Source organism: Petromyzon marinus, chromosome 16 (genome assembly GCF_048934315.1).
Source record: "Petromyzon marinus isolate PM22_M1 ecotype Great Lakes invasive population chromosome 16, UKy_Petmar_22M1.pri1.0, whole genome shotgun sequence".
NCBI lineage: Eukaryota > Metazoa > Chordata > Hyperoartia > Petromyzontiformes > Petromyzontidae > Petromyzon > Petromyzon marinus.
Window position 1 is genome coordinate 14,196,446 of NC_133682.1, and position 22,962 is coordinate 14,219,407.

Genomic DNA, 22,962 nt, shown 5'->3' on the forward strand with positions numbered 1-22,962 from the left:
CAGATCTGGGTGAACTCACCTTCCCTCTTCTTCAGTTTCAGACTCCGGTGTTCTAAAGCTGCTAGGACGAATAGGGAGTCATGCCAGAGGGTGAATGAGGGTGCTCATGATTCTTCCAGGAGCTCAGGATTGTTTTTCTAACCGAAATGTTAAATGCTTGGAGAAGGGTGTGTTGGTGCCTAGTGATACCTTGGGGTTTAAGGTCCAGCAGGGAGGATTCAATGCTCGGTAGTATCTCGGTGCCAGACATCACATACAGATCGGTTATTTTATCATAGAATGTCCTGATGGTGGGACAGTCCCAGAAGGCGTGAATGTACGTTTAGATGGTGTTGGCCAACTGCCTTAATTTCAACTTTCCATGCAAAATATAACAAGGATACCGCTGCTGATCACTTTAAACTTTCCAATGTAGAATGTTTTTCACCTAAAATGTCATAAAATAACATTGCTTCATCTGTGACAAGTAGAATTGCCTTTCTGATAACAATATATGGCCCTCATTGACAATCTGGTGGCCTTCAAGTTTTGTGTATGAACTTTGTGAGAAATAGATATGTTCCATGCACCATGGAATGTGAGTACAACTTTCTTAATGTATGTATGTTGAACTTATTTTGCGCCCGTATGTAGCCAACCGTGCTAATACAGCAACACAAGCCACGTTATAAAACAAATATATTTATTGGCATGCCTCTTCGCGGGCAGATTTCAAAAATAAGCAAAATTTATTACGTTTATTTTTGCTTTAAATGTGCAGGAAAGTGATGAAGACATTTCTTTGAGTTAACGAAGGCACATGGTGGTGGCCATATATTTTTTGGGTTGGAGAAAACCTAGATTTAAAAAAAATACCTCAGTGAACAAAAAGTCTAGATCTTAAAAAGGCAGGACAGGTTCAGATATTACTCTGCTGATGTTATCCGTGGCTGGAAATTGAACTCGGATCACCACATTCATAGTGCAGTGTGCTAACTACTGCACCACTCCTTCATGTAACTCCCTGTAAACACCTCAACAATAATCCATAATCAAGGTTTGTTTGGGTTAGATCGTGTAAATATAAATGTATCATGGGACCTTTTTACCAGTATGAAAAATAAGAAGTTTTACCCTTTCTGGCAATAAAACAGGTGTTAAGATGTTCAAACACCAAATAGAACCCTTTTGCAAGGAATCATGTCCGCATTAACCACACGCGACATTTGTGGTGAACATGCAAACAAACATGCTCTGATAATATATGCATTGCCCTTGAAACTGATTGGCCCACACCAGAGACAGCCTCCTTCATGGCATCGTCGAACCAGTGTCAAGACCAGAGAATGCCAAAAGGCAAACAGCACAAAGACAATGCACGTATATCAGAGCATTTTAACAACTTTTATTTCCATAAAGGGTAAAACCTATATATTTTTTAATTAAATTTGTCCTTAAACCAGTCACCACCCGATACAGCCAATTAGTAAGGTTTGTCACGTAAACATAACGTGCCATTTAGTTACTACTTCAGCACAACATTTACAATTCGAATATGACGTTTCGCCAGTGATTACAACCAGCCTCATAAGGCGATTAGCCAGAATTGTGGCCTACGTGTTAAACTGATCTCAACCATGAATTTCCCCTAATTCACAAATTAAAACTGTCTACATCACGAGAGAAACCTCAAATAGCATTAATACTGCAAGTAATCATGAAGAGCCTGTTCTCATTAAAATCGAGAGTACAACAGTAACATTTTCTTATAATTAAGGTTGCTTATTTTAAAGCGTGTCATGTGACTGGTGGGTCAATCACGTGACTGATATGTGAAGCTGTACATGGGTTGACAGCAAACGTTCTCTGATGCAAATTACATATCTGTATAAGATGTATTTTTAAATTACGCAAAGACCACCTCTGCCAACTAATGCACAAATTTAGCAGCAACGTGACATATATATAAAATTAAAATGCTATATTTTTGCCAGGCGGTTTTCCACTAGTAATGGCACCTGATTGCGCTCAGTTGAAGGTGAACAATATTCACGCGCAGCCCTCCTTGTCTACAAAAATAAAACATTCACTTTGAATTATAATGTTTGTAGAAACTGATTTACAATATTTGAATAAATACTTTATGGAAACGATTTTACACCTCATGCATTAATAATAATTTTAGTAAATTTTGTAAAAAAAAATGTCAGATACACATGTTGAAAATCATTGTAATTACCTTTTAAATTAAAATGGCCCAAGGTAATTATCAGCTGGTGCATATAAAACATAAATATGCCCCCACTGTTGTAGATTACATATTCAACATGTTTAAAATAGACATTGCTTTTATTTGATTTTAATGTTATGGTGGTAGGATATGTCAGTAGATGTGTAATTTGCAGGCAAGGTCTTCATTTTAAATATTAAACAATTGTCGTTATGATATTTAAATACCTTGTTCGTTTTTCAGAAGCACATGCTAAGGAAACCCGATTGCAGCTCAATAGAGTACGTGGCTTCTCATGTTGATCTTTCTTCATTTTTGACCGTGGTAAAGATCATCAAAATCAGACATTTCATTTGTGAGGCATCGGTACATGGTTACACAAGGTTGAGAATTGGTAATCATGCCATAGCATTGATTACCAATTCAAAATTACCTTAACTTATAAACAATTTCACGAGGTCTTTAATGTCTGTTATCGAGCGGGTGGTACACTCTGGACATGACCCATAGCATTACTCAAACCGTCAGCATGTACAAAACTCTTCTACACTTGTCGTGTCGGGTACTGTAAGATCCGTCCAGTGCTCACCAAGCCGCCATTGGCTTCTGGTTACCGAACGAATACATTATAAGGTCGCACTCATTACATATAGAAGTGCTTGCTACAAATGAACCACAATACCTTGCTGATCTCATCAAAGTCCGGTTATCCTCGCAGCAATTTTTGACTGGCCATCGAACAAAGACGGTCATCGCATTGCGCACTTTCAGATGCGCTTCTGCGGCCCGTCTGGAACGTTCTCCCTTCCGATATTAGGAAGCCACTGGAGCTATGCACTTGAAAATCTCGGTTGAAAAATAATTTCTTAAGGACTACTTTTTGCGTTTAAAGAAATTCAGCGTAAGTGCATACGTACAACAATGCTGTGCACACGAGCCCAGAAGCCAAGCACGCTGCCCATGAGGCTTCCAGCAGCAGCAGCAGCAGCGTTCAGTTAGACGCGGTGCCCTGATAGCTACCACCCCGCGACCATTGCGCAAGGGCCATCCAAAGTCACACAAAAAACACAATTTAACTATTGTGCTGCATTTTTGAAATATATATCGTATTAACTTTCTACAAATTCATTTAAAAAAGTGCTTTCTATGTTACCCTTAGTTGTTTTTATTTCATCAGAAATTACTGTGCAATTAAAATTCATGAGGTAAAATAACCTCCCATCACGTGACACGAGGGAATGGACGCTCCATCTAGTCAACGTCGATTAGGTTTCTCTGTAATGCTGCGTGAAGTGTGTGTTCACCATGCCAAATCTCTGATATGTTTATATCTGCACATGTTAGCTGAATGTGCTCGGCTAATTACAGTGACGCTCTATAATTTTGTTTTTGTGCAGCGCAGAGAACTCACCTGTGGTGAGTTTGCGTTTGATGCTTGCGGTCAATTCTGGTGGCTACCCAGATTTCCACCCAGGATCTCAGTACTGGTTCAAGACTGACGAGGCTCTGAACTCACTGAGCCACCAACACAACGTTTAGAAAAGTGCTCTGTGTAACATGTTTTTTGTCCATTAAAATACTTGGCAACGAACCCAGCTCATTGCTCCACGATGTCCAACCCATTTTTTTTTAGCAACACGTTTCCCCATTAATGCCCCGCCGATTGAGACAAAGCTGAGCCAGCCCAGTGCCCCTATACCTGAGCTTTCCAAGCAGCCACTAAGAGAGTGAGCTTGACTTGTGCCAAAGCCACGCAATCAAAGTGTCCATTATTACAGTGTATTCCTACGGCCCTAAAGTGTAAAATCACTTGTAAAACGAAGTAAAAATCAGTATATTGTTATCCTCCTCGGCTGCGGAGGTTCTTATGGCAACATATGCCGTAAATGTAATGTTTCATGGCCTAAACTATAAATAGTAAATATTGATGACTGTTTCCCTTTTGATAATTTCTCGCGAAACACTGCACTGGCAGTGAAGCTGTCACTATGCTAAGAGAGGCACGGCATTATCAAATAATTGTAAAAGTAAAACAATCAAATTCTTGCGTACATCTCTCTCAAGGTCAAAAGGTCATAGCAGAAAATGGCATTGATGCGATGAAACGTCGTCAGTGCCTACTTCCTTTATAAATACAGTTTTAAACATAGGAGTCTCTTCTTCCCTTTGGATATGCTCTCCAAAATTATATACATCTCAAATCAAGAGGCGTACATTCACGCGTATGGCTCAAGCTGTAAGACGACTATATTTAAATTGTTGGTTTGTTGATCGAACCACAACATATTGCTAAATGTCACATGTTAATCAATTGCAGTATTCTCATTAAAAAATAAACCTCAACATTGTACCATCCTGATTGTCGCTATCAGCACAAAGGTCCCGGAATAAGCAATGTCCCACTGTGGATGCCTCCTGTGATCAGAAGTTCCACACGTCAACCCCGACACGCAGGAAGGCACCTTTGGCTCCTTTGCCTGACAATCTCCAACAGTCTGTGCTACCACAATGAACACCGTCTTTGTTGCCGACAGATGACCCCCCCTCCCCCCCTCCGTAGCTTTCGGGCTTTAATTACTACAGTGTGCAATTGGTCATTAAGGGCTTGTGTTTCTTCGTGCAGTGCGTGGAGCGTGGGGTGGAGAGCATCGCAAGGATGATGTCAACTTCCCAGCGGGCGGGGTGTTAGTAACACCACAGCAAGTGGCCATCAAGGGCATCGACGAGTATACCAAGGAGCCAATTAAAATAGGATTCAGGAATGTGTACATTTGCACACGCCACTTCACCAACCCACATGGTCCTAACAACACATTGGGAGGGCTACTTAATTGTCCTCGTTTGCGGGGCGAGCGGTTCTGTCCGTTTCGTTCATTTGCAGTGCTTTTCGCAAACACGCCGCACTTACACTTCTAATCAACCCCACAGAGGGCCGCGCGCTCTTCGCTCGTCGAGAATCTCGATCGGCGGCAGCGCTCCGTTGTTAGCTTCGCAGATTTCACCGCGTCATGCTGGAATTTCGCAGCCGGGGCGGGAAGCGGAGCATCGGTGGGCCGCCCCGGGCGGCGTCGGGGGGGGGGGTGGTGGGGGGGGGGGTGCTCTCAGGTGTTGCGACGGCCCCGACCAAGCCAAACAATCCGTACGGGGGGGTGGCAGGCTCGGGGCGGGCAGAAGGGGCTCGCAGCTCAGTGGGCTAGTCGGCGCTGCTGTACATGGGGTTCTCCCACGACTGCTTGGCGAGCATCATCCCCCGCTTGAGTTGTTCGAACGTCACGAACATCACGATGTTCCAGGAGCCGAGGCGCAGGAACGAGGGGATGAAGCTGCGGGGAGGGCAGAGCGAGCACGACTCCAGGTTAGGACGCGGCTGGTTGCATACCGTGCGAAAGGAGTTCAACATACGTACGTACACATTAGATGCAGCTTCAGCCTGGGCTACATTCCCCCAATGGCAGAACGGGCCACTAATGAATCCAAAGTTGCGCATTCAAAGTTTCTTTCAGAGATTGTCTCAACTAAAAATGTCTCTGGGGTCAATAAAAATATGCGTGCCACAGTGACGAGATGTTAACTTCCTCGCCTGGTATGCAGGAGATTGTGGATTCGATCCCGACCCTGGCGACTGCATGTTTGGAGTTTGCATGTTCTCTTTCTCTCCCTGTGGTCGCGTGGATTTTTATCCGGATCCGATTTTCTCTCCACATTTAGAATCAGCACGCGTTTAGAGTATTTGGCTGCTATACATTTCCGCGTGATAAGCCACTAAATTGAACTATCATTTGTGGCCAGGTCGCTTCTGAAAAAAAGCTACATAGCTCAGTGGGGCTTACCTGGTAAATTAAAAATAGTTTATTCTCAGTTTGGTGCCACTTTGTGGTTGTATTATTGATTCATGGGCCTTCACTACCGAAATATGCAATTTTTGCCACGGGCAATGAGCCACTTGTGAAGATGAGCATCGCTCAACACTCTTAGGCACCTGGAGACAGACACTTTGGTTTTACACTAATGAGACCAACTTCATGAACCTGCCAGAGCCAGCTGAAATTGCTTTTAAACAGTGATCCATTGAAAATGTTTTAGGTTCAGACAAAATCCGTAATTTCAAATGTTGAATTTTACTCACGGTCTTTTATGCTCAGCTGTTAACACAAAAATCCGTCTCGCCTAATTCGATGCCGAAATCGTTGGGCAGCACTGGTCAATGAAACATTAACAATGCCAACTGGATTAGTGACTTCTAGTTGAAGGTTAATTGACCACTTGCTTCGAACAAAGTTATTGATTACTTATACAGTACGTGTACTGAATTTTTAACAAAAGGCTCATTCGGACGCTATTAATCTCATTCAACATAAAAAAAATCAGCTGCATGACTCTACACTGCTCCCCCCCCCCCTAACCCTGAAGGCGCTCACAGGTGCATACCATGAATATTTGTTTTTCTGATCAGCCGTGACACTGGCGTTTACCACAATGTCAGGCACGCTCCTGAAAGATGCATTTACACCACGTCTGACTAAACTGACTGGATATTATATTTGCATGTACAGAGCAATTTATCAAACACACGTCACACTTGATCAAATATAGCACGAACAAAGTAGTATGGCACTGGAACAGAATACCATGAAGATAAAGGTACCGCCCTGAAACCGCTCAGCTCACGTTACTGCTGGCTCTAGAGAGCCCCTCTGAAGGGTGTTTTGTCCTACTCTTCCACGCTGGCGAGACATCTTGGAAGAGGTAGGAGTACCTCCAATTTGCCTTACCACACGTGAGCTGCCAATCGACAATTAACACTGCTGGGTGGACAGAGGCATTGCGGGGAATTCAAAACCTGCACCGTTTTTTCAACTGCCATGCTAGGAGAGTAAGGCGACTACATCTGGATTGCATCGTGTATTTCGTACACGCGTTATAGTATCTGAATGGGCAGAGCTGTAATCAAAGAGCGTGACTCGCAATGAGAAATATCGGTTTTTAACACGTAGGCTTTCACGCCCAATATCCATGAGGTTATTTCGGGTTAGATCGCGTAAATATAAATGTGTTGTTAAACCCACCACCACCCGACACAGCCAATCAGTAAGGTTTGTCACGTAAACAAAACGTGCCAATTTGTTATTACTTCAGCGCACCGGTGTGTTGAGAGTAAACCAACAACATTTACAATTCGAGTACGACGTTCCGCTGGTGATTACAGCAACCAGCCTCATCAGGCGACAACCAGAGTTGTGAAGAAGTCCTCCTGTTTTGTTCTTAAAAATGCGAGTTGAAGTACTGGTCATGAGTGGATTGAGCCGAGCATCTATCGTTGTTGAGAACGTAAGAACCATTTTTTATATGTCAACAGTGGCCATCCTGTGGAGTGACTGGCCTCAGTCATGGGAAGGAGGAATTTACAGCCACTGGCTCAGGGCTGGCTAAGGAGATTAGCACGGCCACATTGCTTGATTGCCTATGAAGACACAGACTTTCGCTATGTACCCCTATATAATCACCTACCCTAATTATAAGGTCACATTCCCATACATCATCACCTACCCTTAATAGAATACCATGTACCCCTACATGATCACCTCCCCTTAGTAGAATGCCATGTACCCCTACATAATCACCTCCCCTTAGTGGAATGCCATGTACTCCTACATAATAATCTCCCCTTAGTGGAATGCCATGTACCCCTACATAATCACCTCCCCTTGTAGAATGTCATGTACCCCTACATAATCACCTACCCTTAGTAGAATGCCATGTACTCCTACATAATCACCTACCCTTAGTAGAATGTCATATATCCCTACATAAAAACCCACCCTAATTATAATACGATGTACCCATACATCATCACCTACCCTTAGTAGAATGCCATGTACCCCTACATAATCACCTCCCCTTAGTAGAATGTCATATACCCCTACATAAAAACCCACCCTAATTATAATGCCATGTACCCCTACATAATCACCTACCCTTTGTAGAAGGCCGTGGGCCCCTCCATGGAGATGAGGCACAGCGCGCAGTTCATGGCGCTGCGGTACTGCCCGGGCTTGGAGTTCATGTAGCGCGTCTTCACCACGTCCACGGGCGACGCCACCACGGTGGCGCAGAAGCCAGCGCCGAACGCCGCCACGAGGTGGCACGGCAGGTTGTCTGCGGGGCGCAAGTTGTGATATCGAGAGAGAGCGAGAGAAAAATGGACCTAAAGGCCTACTTGTTTTGGTCAAAATGTGTGTTTGATTTTGAGAGTGGCTTCGTACGAAGACTCGTGATGTTTTAGCAAGCGATGTACACGAATCTTGTAAAAGTGGCTGATATAAAAGTTACATTTTAAAAACACGACAGTAATGCAGCCTCGAACACATTGTTTGAAACTACGGGATGTATTTTACTCCTGTTTCCCATCGTTATTCAACAACACGTTTTGGAAACACAACTTGCTATATTCATAATGCGCAAGTAGATCCTGTGGTTAGGATGTAATTTGTTATTTTATTTGGGTGGGACAGCAACACTTGTCTCTTTGTACAGCAACCCTGAAATCTGGCTCGTCGGGTTCCCAGCCCATTGGCTCGAGGGTACTGCATGAATCAATTCACTAAGCTCTCAGTGATTTGAATCAACTGGGACCGGACCTAATTCAAAACAAACTTGAGATTTTTGATGATCCATTGTAGACTTGTAGATTGAAAACTCATTTCTTTAGAACAGCTCTTTTGTGTTTAGTTTGTTGTCCGTCCCACGCACCGCCGATTCGCACGGCTGGCTACGTACGGTGCGAAATAAGTTCGACATGCATGCATACGAGCTAGAGTATGTTTAATGAATGAATTCGCCAAGTAAACTCGTGTAACTTTTTCGATTTAAAGCTTTCGTGAGCTTTCGTGACAAGCTAATCCCTCAGCTATTTGATATGTAAACCCCTTTGTCAAGGTGTCTCACTTCTCCCAACCAGCTTAAAAGTCGCTACGAATCTTAACAGCGTTCATTGAAGCTCTGTGGATGTATAGGCCTTTACTTTAACATCTATTTCTGTGACCAGTCACAAGCTAATCCCTTAGCTATTTCAATGCTAAATCACTAGTTGCCTCTGTGGATGTGTAGGTTTTGACTTTAACATAGCCATTTCTGTGACCAGTCACAAGCTAATCCCTCAGCTCTTTGCACAAGCTAATCCCTTAGCTATTTCAATGCTAAATTACTAGTTGCCTCTGTGGATGTGTAGGGTTTGACTTTAACATAGCCATTCCTGTGACCAGTCACAAGCTAATCCCTCAGCTATTTGATATGTAAACCCGTTTGTCAAGGTGCCTCACTTCTGCCAACCAGCTTAAAAGTCGCTACGAATCTTAACATCGTTCATTGAAGCTCTGTCGTCCCGACAGGTCTGTACCTTTCACCTTAAGACGGCCGCTTGCGTTTGTGGCCGAAACGTCGTGAGAATTTTATTGTGTTATTTTATTATTTTATTCTCATTCTACGTGACCTTACCGAAAGAACCAAAGAAGATGAATCCTCGTGTCACTTGTTTGCACATATACCATGCAAGTATTATAGAGAGCAAAGTATAATACATATCGATCATTCGTGGCCCTTGGTCAATCCAATGCTGGATGAAGGCCTCCCCTCAATCTGTGTTGGGCATAGACCGCACCTCACCATCTTATTTCTCGTATCACAAACCGCCCACGTGAATATCTCCCCGCAGGGCGGGCGTCGCCCGCGTGTTACCTACCCGTGAGCAGATTGTGCTTGAGGATGGTCTCCTTGATGATGTCGTATGTCACCAGCTCGCCGCAGTTCACGATGGCGTTCCGCGTGATATTCGGGAGGGTGCCTGTCACAGCAGTCACGAGTCCATTAGGCGCCGTCCATAAATGACGTCACGCGATTTTGGACGATTTTTTACCCCCCCCCCCCCCTTCGTCACACGGCGTCACAAAAAGTCAGACCCCCCTCCTCAAATATGACGTCACAAAGCTCTGCCCCCTCCCCCCCCCCAAAAAAAACACATGCTTCAAATCGCTTTAAACTATTGTCATTGTAGTGCGTATTTAATGTGGCGCTGCACTCTGATGTTGTAGGAGAAAACATTTATTAAAAAGTCTATTTAATTAAGTAGAACGTGTTGTCTGTATTTATTTAAAGTTGCGCATTTTGATGTGACGTCACATTTCTCAAACCCCCCCCCCCCATCGTCACACATCGTCACAAATATCTGAACCCCCCTCCAAGGTGCGTGACGTCATTTATGGACGGCCCCTTATTGGGAGTTCGTCGCTGTGCACGGGGCCCTGGCTTGCGTATACTGACCACCTCATCCCTCACTCCCCCACCTCGTTTCTGCCTACAAGGCTCCATTCAGGTTAATTAATTTCCCTGAATTTTTAATTTGTAAGTTTTAATTGCATAACCTTTTAATAGTATAACCTTTTAATAGTCAAGGCTTTATTTCTGTGTGCACGCAGGGACCATTTAATTCTCACACAATAAGGAAATGCTCTGGGTGCATTATCTTATCTGGGATTTTATATAAAGCTTTTGTAAAAGCGCTTTACAAGAATTATAAATGGTCCATTAGTTATAGGCTGATGGGGAAATGGGATTTGAGTGTTTGAGAGGGGAAGGGAAGGCAAGGAAGGGTGATGATAGAGAAAGGCAGGAGCGAGGCTAGGATGGTGAACTGAGAGGATGATTAAGGTTTTAAGGACGTGGACAGGAAATAGTCGAGGAATATCTCATCCGTGTCTGGAGGACAGTCTCGTCCCCTTCACCTGATGAAGGCCGCTTGTGTTGTGGCCGAAACGTCGTGAGAATATTATTGTGTTATTTTATTTTATCAATTTATTATTTTACTCTCATTCTACGTGACTTTACCGAAAGAACCAAAGGAGATTCATGTTTTCCTTTGACGTGAAAACAAATGTTTCCGAGAATGAACTGGAGCAAAAATCTTTCCTCAATTTTGTTTAACATGACAATAGTTTCAATTCCTTCACATCGACAATCCAGTGCACAAACTTCACAATGAGAAGGTCGGTATTGTTATTTTTACTTGACACGAGTGGGTGCGTGGGTGCTGCCGGCACAAGGGCCCCCGAGAATTAAGAGCCCCCATTGGTCACCACTGGTTGCTTCTGAAAAAGCAGCTACGAGCTCAGTAGGCTTTACCTGGTAACATACAAAAAATAAATCTATTAGCTGTGCCCAACTGCCCCCTCCCTCCCTCCCTCCCGCCTTGCCTCCCCCCCTGTCTCACAGCGCGGCAGCCAACGCTGCAGCATCCTGTATCATTGACATGGTAATTGTCTCACATGAGCATCACTTTTGTCGTGCTTGTGCCTTGCTCTTGCTCGCCCTGTAATCCCTCGAGCTTGCAGCACTCCACTCCCCCTACCCTACACCACCACCACCCCCCCTCTCTATCTCTCCTCCCTGGCTCCTCCCCCCTCTCTTACCTATATGGCCTCTTGTCACAGCAGCCCCTTTTGCCCGCTTCAGCAATTGTTTCTTGCTGTGGTTGTCCCACCTGATGACGGAGGCTTGTGTTGCGCCCGGAACGTCGTGATTTATTTTATTTTATTTCTACCTACGTGACTTTACCGAAAGAACCAAAGAGTATAGAAAAAAAGAGTTTTATTTGTATGTTATTTTTAAGCGAATTGTTTAGCTTTCACATACTTTACACCCCTATGTGTGTTTTGTACTGTTTGTTGTTGTAACATTCTGACCGCCCCTACTACCTCGCCTGGTATACAAAAGGTTGTGGATTCATTCCCTACCCTGACTCCTGTATATTTGGAGTTTGTATGTTCTCCCCGTGGTCGTGTGGATTTTTCTCTGGGTCCTCAGATTTTTCCCTCCACATTTACAAACATTCGTTTCGACTATTTGGCTGCTACAAATTTTCACGTGATAAGCCACTTCGTTGAGCTATCAGTTGTGGCCAGATCACTTCTGAAAAAAGAGCTACATAGCCCAGTGGGCCTTACCTGGTATCAAAGAAATAGTTTAGTTTTTTTATTGGACATCTGTGAAAAAGAGCTTTATAGCTCATAGGATTCCTCCGGCGTAAATACATTGTCATTGTGAGCTGGGCCCCCACGTGACGACAGCACCATGCAGCAGCAGCAGCAGCCACGCGCGCACCTTTCCACAGGCCCCGGACGCCTTCCTCTCGGCCGATGGTGCGGTAGGCGGTGAAGGCGCTCGTGTAGCGGCGCGGCATGCCGAGCTCGCTCCGCTGGGCCTGGAAGCGAACCTTGACCACGTCCGTGGGCTGCGCGATGGCTACGGCCAAGCCGCCTGTTGTGCAACCGGCCAGGATCTTGGTCATCATGCCCGCCTCTGCAGCACACCGGGACAGCCTTCGTTACGACTCGAGATCAAGGTCAAGAGGTCATTGCAGCCAGTCTCAATGATGCCATTGTGCCTCACCTTCATTCTGCCATATCCTGTAATGACAAGTGACTTGTAAATTGGCTGAGTCATGTAGCAATATTCCCAGGCACCGCAAACTCCGACATTGACTGGAGAGAGGAAAATAAATGGGTGCGCCACAGGCTCGAGAAGAGGTGGGTCAAATGTGGTGTACGAGGGCTTGAAGATGAGCGGGGAGACAAAGACGGCCGGGTGTGGTGCTCGCCACACCGCCCTATTCGTGCGCAATTCTGACCGTAATAGGCACTCGCTAACGGTGCCTGCCCAAAGTGGCGCTGTGCTACGAACCTGGCGACCCGGGTTTGATTCCCGCTCACGACCAACAGTGACGATTATCTGAACCGGTCCCCTAGGTCGACTCAGCCTCAAATGAGTACCCGGTACAGTATGTAAACATTGCCACTAGGGATACAAAGGCGGCCGGGCGTGGTGCTGGCCACCCACCCCCTCGTGTGCCATAAGTGCTCGCTAACGGCACTTGCCCCAACAGTCCGTTAAGGCTACACGGAGGACCTTTGTCTTTGTAAGTGTGTGCGCTGTGCCTGCTCACGTTCTCCCCCCCTGGCGTAGAAGTCCTTGACGGTGTCGTAGAGGCCGATGCGGATGGACGCGAAGCACATCTGGCGCTGCAGGCCGGCCACCAGCCCATTGTAGAGGCTGCGGGGGCCCTCCGTGCGCACCATGGAGGTGATGGTGCCCACGAGGCCCCTCTGCCGCACGGCTCCCGGCACCACCGCACTGCCACAGGGCGTCTCCCCCTGGATCTATCGGGGTGCGGGGGGGGGGGGGGGGGGGGGTAACGACACACGGGCGGTCTTTTGTATGTCACTTAATTTCCCACCGTGCGTAGCCAGGAGGTGCGGGGCAAGGACAAGAAACTAAACACACAAAAAAGCAGTGATAGGGAAATTTTGTTTTCAACCGAGATGCTGATTTTAAAGTGGACGGCTCCGGTCGCTTCCGAATATCGGAAGGAAGAGCGTTCCAGACGGGCTGCAGAAGCGCATCTGAAAGCTCGCGGTGCGGAGCATGAGCGCCAAAGCCACTCTGTGCAGTATCTAGCCAGGCATGGTGCTGCACGCCACTGATTCAGAACTTTTTTGAAGCAGGGGTTGGTGGATCACGCCCCTTTTTGTGTGAAACTCTCAAACCGGCTAGCCTGTGCAGTGGCAGGGATATGGCAGCACATGGCAATGAGCAGTTAAACGGTCTGAGCGGACCCTTCAGTGTAGTTGCCTAATTGTGTGGCGGGTTGTCTCAGGGCATTCCGGTTTTCTCCCACATGCAAAACATTCATTGAATGAATTGGCCAACTGTCGCAGTATGGGACTCTCCTGAAACCCGGCGAGGCTGAAATGGGCAAATAAATCATATTATTATAATTATTGGGTTGTTATATATGATGCATGTTTTTCTCTCAAACAAATATAACGTTTCATGCCACAACTGCTCTCCACTCTTTCCTAGATTCCATCAGATCTTGAAACTCAATCGAAAAATCACCCTTTACTTGTTTATGGGAAAGCCCCATTGAGATTCCAAGGTTGACTGTGAACAGCATCGCACAGTTCCACACGATGTGGCCTTAACAATCCGAGTCTCACCCTGGAGTGCCGATGACCGAGCCTCCTCAATTCTGCACCCAACACAACCTCCTCGTTCTGATTCAGCCAACAGAACTTTACAGCCACTCTCCCGTTCCAACTTGCAAGTTGTTTACCATATTCTGCCCATGAAAATAACTCCACATCCTTTCTAGATTTGAAGCTTTCGTGACTGCAAGGATCCATACTCTTTGGTTCTATTCGGTAAAGTCACGTAGGTAAAAAATAAAACAACAAAAATCACGCCGAAACGTCCACATCCTTTTGTAGTTTTCTTACACTCAAAGGTCTGCAGCTATGGTAAGAATTCACTCACTTCTAACGTGAGCTCTTTCTTCCTGCCTCAAAAACTTCCTGGAACAATAATGTTGGCCGTACCCAGTTTATATTCTTAGCTCTTTCGGTAAGGTCACGTTGAAGGGAAACAATAAAATATATATAAAACAATAAAAATTCTCACGACGTTTCGACCATAACACAAACGGTCGTCATCAGGTGTGTCGGTTTGCATTAATTTATTTATTTTAAAACGGTGTATTTATTATTATAAATTCTCTATAAAGAATTAATGCAAACCGACACACCTGATGACGACCGTTTGTGTTATGGTCGAAACGTCGTGAGAATTTTTATTGTTTTATATATATTTTATTATTTTATTGTTTCCCTTCAACGTGACTTTACCGAAAGAGCTAAGAATATGAATTACTGCAGTCACGAAAGCTTTAAATCAAAATTTTACGTACCCAGTTTATTACACTTCACCACTGAAGCAAAACACCTCTTACCTTCCTGCTCACATACAACATTGTGCGTGCATCGTTGTCTTACTCCTGCCACGTCTGACATATGAATCACACGAGATGGTAAACATTGGACGAGCTGTAAATAGCTCATCAAGACGATACTGTTTTCAGTGCCAAGCCAAACCAGGAAATCAACTCATCGATGAAACGAAAACAATATTAAAATGTTATACATTTTGTAATGAAATGGTTATTAACATTGGTGGAGAACCCGTTGGTCTGCAACAGAAAATTAGAACTCACAATCCTGTAGTCGGAGCACTCAATATCTTTTCATATGTACTGTATTGTGATGTTTTTTGTTTATATTCTCTATAAAGAATATTCTGGCGAAAGAATTACATAAATAGGAGCACAAATTGAAACGTTAGAGCTTTTAATTTTTCACCGAACTTATTCAGCCGTTTCAATGCAACTCGTCACCCCCCCCCCTCTTCCTGATGACAAACGCTTGCATTGCGATCGAAACGTCGTAGTTTTTTGTAAATATTTGTTATTTTCTTTGAACCTATCGACGTGACTTTACCGAAAGACCCAAAGAATATGAACTCAATGTTTATTTACCACATGGAAGATCTTGTTTAGCCAGTTACCCAGCAAGTTTCGGTGGCAATATCCCGCAGTCGCCACTACCAACAGAGTTACCGTGGGGGTGGAGAGAAGCCCAGCAAGCAGCCAGCCAGGAAACTCGAGGCATAGATTATTTTTAATAGCACATGTAGTATGATTGATTATTCGAGAAGTTGTTTGCCACAAAAGCTCCAAATGACTAAAAACTACCAAAAAAAGGTATTGATGTTGGTCCATCTCTCACACTGGACATTTTACCACACTTGAGTAACAACAGCTGCACTCTGTGGAAAGAGTTAATATTTGAGTCGCGGAGTGCATGTGACGCAAGTGTAAATGAGGCTCGAAAGGGCAGCTCCACGCCCATGTGTGCAGAGAGCATGTGAGACGCACAACGACTTTTTGTACGGAACTGCTTTATTTGCGTTAAACGGGCTCCCACATTCTCTAGCCAATGGCATCTGGTGATCCAGCAGTGTTTGTTTAACAAACCTGACTGCTGATGAGACCCGGATGGCCGATACCGGTCCAGAGTTTGGTCGCCTAGACTGGTGCTTACTCTTTGGTTCTATTGGGTAAAGTCACGTAGGTGAAAATAAAATAACAAAAAATCACGACGTTTCGGCCACAACACAAGCGGCCTTCATCAGGTGAAGGGACGAGCCTGTCTGGAGGACAGCGCTGGAGTGGAAGAAGCCACGCTTAGATCACGACATTTAAGCTGTGTGAGAAGAAGAAGACCACGGGCTTTGACAAAGGAATTAGCATATAATTTAGCATTGAAATGGCTCATTGAAATAGCTACGTTAAAGTATACTTAGTATTAAAGTATACTTAACTTAGCTATTTCTTCTTCTCACACAGCTTCAATGTCGTGATCTAAGCGTGGCTTCTTCCACTCCAGCGCTGTCCTCCAGACAGGCTCGTCCCTTCACCTGATGAAGGCCGCTTGTGTTGTGGCCGAAACGTCGTGATTTTTTGTTATTTTATTTTCACCTACGTGACTTTACCCAATAGAACCAAAGAGTATGGATCCTAGCAGTCACGAAAGCTTTAAATCTAGAATAGACGGGTGCTGCTCGATAATGTTGGCCTGGAAAGCCATTGGGCTATTGAGCTAATAGAACGGAACCTAGTTCTGCTTAATCCACTGTGTTTTGGCGTAAATTGAGAACACCTTCACGTCCCAGAGGTAGCCCTTACCTGGAGGCGAACTTTGGCGGTGTCCAGAGGGAAGGTGATCATGTCCGCCACGCACGCTGCCGTGCCAGCACTCAGGAACTTGACACCCAGGGTGGGCTGCACATCGGTCGGCTTGAATCCAACCATCTTGAGACTAGCAGAGTGATCGGCGAAGATTCCCAGAACAGCGAAGCTCCCAAGGACACTCGTGCCTGAGGACGATGGCAAAACATCAACCGTCAAGACTCCACAGAGCGTACAACATTAACACGAGGGCCATGTTCATCTTATTCTCTGGATTATAAAACTCACTTCTTTCCCTTGTATTTTAAAGCAAACATCGGGGGTGCGTCTTATAATTGGGCAGGTGTCTGTTTTGCGCGTGACTAGAATTTGAACTCGCATCCTTTAGCCGGGCGGCTAAAGGATGCGAGTTCAAATTCTGGTCGGAGGTCGGGTCAATAGCTTCGTATTTAGGACAAGCAATCTTGATGTTTTTTACACCAAGTAGTACTCATTTTATTGGCCATGTAGGAGACTGAGTCGACCCTTGGCCAGTAATTTTTTTTGTATTAAATGGTCAGTGTCCCCGCCACTTAAATGCGCGACGTGCTGGTGCCCAACGCCACCGGTGGCTCCGTGCAAGCGCCGAAGTTTCCTCGTTGCGAGCGCTCCTCTCTCCGTAGCACCGCCACTATTGGCTTCCCACAAAGTAGTCGCGAATGTATCGACGCAACTGAGGATTTGTACGTAAGCAATTCCAATTGTGAGTCGACGACTCGATACAAAGTCACCGTGGAGGAGAAGTGTGCTCACCTCTCATATTCAGCATTGATTGCTAAATGGGAATTCCACATTTGTATGGAGGGGGAATAGTGACTCCGTCGGAGCAGATTTGTAGTAACTGGACAAACATTGCACCTAAGCACAAATTATGTTTCACTCTGTTTAAAATCGCATGTTATAGCCCGTGACAATAAGAGTACGTGGGAGATAATTATTATCAACAACACATTTCGATGTAAAGCTTTCGTGACTGCAGGGATTCATTTTCTTGGTTCTTTCGGTAAAGTTATTTTATTATTTCCCTTCTACGTGACTTTACCGAAAGAACACATTCTTACGCGGTATTACACACACGACTGTGCCTCTTGCGACTCAGCGAACTTTTAACGATTGTAATGATAACCGTACATGATTTCTTCCAACGCAATTACACACCGAGTGATCAGTTATCCAGCACATCAAGGAAGCGTGGTCCTGCACCGAGAATGCGTAAACCCAGCCGCTGACGGGAGGGGAATGAGGATGTTTTTTCTCTAAAGCATTGTCAGCCTGTACTTACATCCCCATTCTTACATCCCCATTCCACCACCCATCCTGTGATGTTTGATGTTAATAAAAGTCTAATAAAATAAATGTTTTAAAAAGCCACTTGTCGTGACAAAAAAAAACCGCACGTGTCACCAAAATGAAAGAAATGTACGTGATTGTGCAAAATTATAATTGTATTAGCTGGATATGGGGAGGGGGGGCAGGAAAGTCACACACATACCATCACGTTCATACACAGGGACACACGCACTCGGACACATGGTCACAAGGCAAGAGACACATATTTCCCATGTAGCCTTTATTAGACTGCTGGGGCAAGTGTTGTCTGCGAGCACCTATTAAGGCCCGCAAGGCGAAGAGGTAGGTGGGCCAGTTCAGAAAGAAGTTCAACATCATGCATGCATAACGTCACGCCTTTGTCTCCCTAGTGCTGTTTTACATACCCCACCGCACCAGGTACTCATTTAAGGCTAAGTCTACCTAGGGGGGAACACCGGTTCAGCCATTTGCAGTTGTTAATGGTCGTGAGCGGGAATCGAACTTGGGTCGGCGGATTCCGAAGCACGGTGCGCGATACACTACACAAGATCACACGGTGAAATATATAGTACAGATGTCACGCGCGCATATCATCATTCGTACACATGCAGCCACAGACACCACGAACCTGGCTATTAATATCCAGAGACATACACGTTACATAGTCATACACATATTGCCATGGCATCTTGGGGAAACAGATCATACATACACACACAACGACAAAGATCACCCACATAGCCTTTGCCACTGTTAGGGCAAGTGCTGTAAGCGAGTACGTACACACACACATATCCACACAATCATACATACACAACCATATCCATGATCACACATACACACGTCATACGCACACGTATACATCATAAACGACTTAATACAATTACATAGTCATGGATGCGTACATAAATATAGAGTCCACACATACACGATTTCTATTATATAACCACATGATTACACATACACATGATCACATCTGCACACGACCATACACATGGCAATACAAATAAAAGACCAGTCACATCGAACCACTCAATTTACGCACACCACACAGATATGATAACATCCACGTGATGACACACTCACACGTACACATTAAAACTCACACACACGCGCATATGATCACGTATACATTAACATCATCACTCACACACACCATAACTTATACATCATAACTCACACACTTACATATGATCACTCATACATCAAAACTCTCACACACACACACGTGCATATGATCACACACACACACGATCGCACACTCACACGTACACATCATAACTCACTGACCACTCGTATCGCCATCACTCACGCACACGCGCGCATCTCACGCTCACACACCAAGTGGCGGCAACGTCATCGCGGCTCTTGTACCAGGCCACGTGCACTTCGAGGTCACGCGAAGTTGTTGAAGGCTCGCGTCGGGAGGTCGCGGGACCGACCCCGCCGGGTGCAGCCGTGGGGTTGACCGACTGAGACAAGACCCCCCCCCCTCCCACCACCCCGTCGCCAACAAGACCCGCACACTCAACTCCACTCACCTGCCGCTGCTGCGCTCAGCTGTTGCGGTATCTCAGCGCTGATCGGCGGTGGCTCTCGGTGACAGCCGCTCAACGTTGGCGGTAGAGGGCGCGCCGCTCGCTGACGCTGCCCACTCACTCCGACTGCTGCTGCTGCTGCTCGTTGCTGGTGTGAGTGAAGTTCGTCGTGGTGGTCGTGGTGGTGGTAGTGGCGATGATGTTGGTGGCGGTGGCTTCCCCGTCGCCTCCCCCGCCCCGTTATAAAGCGCACAGGGACCAATCCGCTCCGTGGCTTCACTGGCGCTTGGGTCAGGCGAGGGGACACGCCACGTGCGGTTTGCAACGCCGCCGCTATTAATCGAGGTGGGGGTTATTTTACTTTATCCTTTCTTTTATTTAATGAAACGCAGTTGGCTCAGCACCGCTGGGCCCGAGCGTCAAGCGGCCAGCAGACAAACACAACGCGAGAGTGGACAGCAAAAACGCGCCCCCTTCAAGGGGGCGACGCTCATTGTTCCATCGGAGGCATTGGGAGGGAAGTGAGTGGGTGAGTGTGTGGTTGTCACCTGCAGTGTGGTGAGTGGGTGAGTGTGTGGTTGTCACCTGCAGTGTGGTGAGTGTGTGGTTGTGACCTGCAGTGTGGTGAGTAGGTGAGTGTGTGGTTGTCACCTGCAGTGTGGTGAGTGGGTGAGTGTGTGGTTGTCATCTGCAGAGTGGGTGAGTGTGTGGTTGTCACCTGCAGTGTGGTGAGTGGGTGAGTGTGTGGTTGTCACCTGCAGTGTGGTGAGTGTGTGGTTGTCACCTGCAGTGTGGTGAGTGTGTGGTTGTCACCTGCAGTGTGGTGAGTGGGTGAGTGTGTGGTTGTCACCTGCAGTGTGGTGAGTGTGTGGTTGTCACCTGCAGTGAAGTGAGTGTGTGGTTGTCACCTGCAGTGTGGTGAGTGTGTGGTTGTCACCTGCAGTGTAGTGAGTGGGTGAGTGTGTGGTTGTCACCTGTAGTGTGGTGAGTGGGTGAGTGTGTGGTTGTCACCTGCAGTGTGGTGAGTGTGTGGTTGTCACCTGCAGTGAAGTGAGTGTGTGGTTGTCACCTGCAGTGTGGTGAGTGGGTGATTGTGTGGTTGTCACCTGCAGTGCGGTGAGTGGGTGAGTGTGTGACTGTCACCTGCAGTGTGGTGAGTGTGTGCTTGTCACCTGCAGTGTGGTGAGTGGGTGAGTGTGTGGTTGTGACTTGCTCTGTGTTTGTTGAACACACCACTGATCATGAGACGACACAGTCTGATCAACCGAGTCCCGCCATAGGAATGTGGAATTTCAACATCTGGCTCAGTGCTGTGAATAGGAGATGAACACCGCCTCAATACTCATTTGAGCAGCGAATCACTCTGAGTAGGATTGTGTTTTCATCGTGCTTTGGGGCGCACGCTGAAGAGGAAATGGTATTTCCAATGTAGAACTACTGCAGAGTCTGATTTTTCTTATATGTATTTTTAACGTATTTCGCACCGTACAAAGCCAACCGTGACATCTAGTGACCGATGAGAGGTGTTACCTTTGGATCTAGGGGTCAATTTGCTTACACAGATTATTCAGAATGTCTCTTGGACACGGTTTAGATTTACGAGGTATGAACTGGACATTGCTTTAATTCAGCTTGACACCGGTTATAATTGAGCGGCAACATTTCCAACTTTTTTTTTATTACGGAGAAACTCCTAACTCATCTTTTGTCTATGAATAACGCACCCGTACACTAATAGAATTTGATCTACAGTAAAAGTGCCCATGCGCAAATGTGAAATAGCGATTAACTCCATTGACGGCCCCGAGCCAGTGGTGAACATTCCACATTCCCACGGCGGGAGCAGAATATCCACATGACGACCACTATGGATGTTTTCCCAGGTGATAGCGTATCGACCCCGATGTAATGATAGGCCATCAAACACGAGCTCGCTCTCCCACTCTCTCTACTCGAAGCCTAGACCACACCGTCCCAGACGTCGCCCGGTTACCACGTGGGTAGAACAGCATAAACTCTGCTCTTTGCCCTGTCCCCCGCACTCTCGCGCGTGTGTATGGCACCGTTGGGTGACAGCATTGTGCAAAAGCCGATGCCGAAAAGGGATTTAGGATTTTCCAAAAGGACACATTTTCCTTGTCAAGGCCATTCATTTGCCACGTTTAAGGCCATAACACACTTCACTCGTGTTCATTCAAGGCAATGGTCGTGTGATTCCAGAAAACTTTATTTGAACAGAGCACAAGTTTCCGTAAGGGGTTAACACTATCACGGTTTCAGGACTTTTACGCAATGGCTTTTCCCCTTATCAGTTGGCACATTCTCAGTTCATTAATGGCAAAGTTCACTCTCATGAATGGGCTCGAGTGACTTCAGTCGACCGTGCAAGGATGCACAATCTACATGCGTTCACAAAGAGCGATGCACACTCTACTTCGTTGCAACCCTTTAAGAAAGTCCTCGACAATAGTGAATTCTGCATCAGAAAATGGTCATGACTGGATATCAAAACTGGATCCACCCTTGTTAATGTTGCTATTTCCATAGCAACATGAGGCATGAATTTTTATTCATCTTAAAATGTGTATGTTTGATTACACTTAGAACGTGATTGCTTAATACGGGAGTGTTTATTAATTATTTAGTTCCTGCATTGCCATGGCATCATTATTCTAAGTTCTACCAATCACAAATAGACTTCTGGTGACGAGCGATGGTCAAGCAACTGCTGAATGAAGGCCTCCCCCACATCATGACAGCGAAGCTCCCAAGAAAGGCGAAGCCCCCAAGGGCACTCGTGTCCGGGGACGGTGAAACACCCACGCCTGAAAGAACATCAGCCGTTATGACTCCACAATGCGCACAACATAAACACGAGGGCCACGTTCATCGTATTATCTGGATTATAATACTCACTGGCCAGGTGATGCTTTGGCGCGCTGGGCGGCTAAAGGATGCGAGTTCAAATTCTGGTCGGAGGTCGACTCAGAAATCAAATCGTTCAGGTCAATAGCTTCGTATTTATGGCAACCAATCTTGGCTTTTTCCACCAAGTGGTCCTCATATTATTGCCCATGGAGGAGACTGAGTCAACTCTTGGCCAGTAAATTTAAAATCAAATGGTCAGTGTCCCCGCCGCTTAAATGCGCGACGTGCTGGTGCCCAACGCCACCGGTGACTCCGTGCAAGCGCCAAAGTTTCCTCATTGCGAGCGCTCCTCTCTCCGTAGCACCGCC

General features: G+C 45.9%; 1 protein-coding gene across 3 annotated transcripts; it reads right to left on the reverse strand.

Annotated features, from left to right (window-relative positions):
• Positions 1 to 665: 665 nt before the first annotated feature.
• LOC116942818 (dicarboxylate carrier UCP2-like) lies at positions 666 to 20,414 on the reverse strand. Of its 3 annotated transcripts, XM_032955132.2 has the most exons (7): positions 19,730 to 20,414; positions 16,836 to 17,026; positions 13,203 to 13,416; positions 12,362 to 12,559; positions 9,948 to 10,049; positions 8,185 to 8,365; positions 666 to 5,532 (listed from the first exon to the last, which is right to left on the reverse strand). In XM_032955132.2, the coding sequence occupies exons 2-7, from the start codon at positions 16,959 to 16,961 to the stop codon at positions 5,403 to 5,405; spliced, it is 951 nt and encodes a 316-aa protein (XP_032811023.1). In that variant the 5' UTR covers positions 16,962 to 17,026; positions 19,730 to 20,414; the 3' UTR covers positions 666 to 5,402. The 3 variants fall into 3 exon arrangements, with proteins under 3 accessions (XP_032811023.1, XP_075923643.1, XP_075923644.1); XM_076067528.1 differs by lacking the exon at positions 19,730 to 20,414 and having other exon boundaries at positions 16,836 to 19,424; XM_076067529.1 differs by lacking the exon at positions 666 to 5,532 and having other exon boundaries at positions 8,181 to 8,365.
• Positions 20,415 to 22,962: the final 2,548 nt, after the last annotated feature.

Bases quoted from the DNA above. Each gene is read 5' to 3' on its own strand.
- LOC116942818 (XM_032955132.2), bottom strand. From the start codon at position 16,961: ATGGTTGGATTCAAGCCGACCGATGTGCAGCCCACCCTGGGTGTCAAG. The intron at 8,366-9,947 runs GTAGGTAACACG...TGCGCCCCGCAG, and splicing joins CAAGCACAATCTGCTCACGG to ACAACCTGCCGTGCCACCTC. The intron at 5,533-8,184 runs GTAGGTGATTAT...CCCTCCCCGCAG, and splicing joins CCCACGGCCTTCTACAAAGG to CTTCATCCCCTCGTTCCTGC.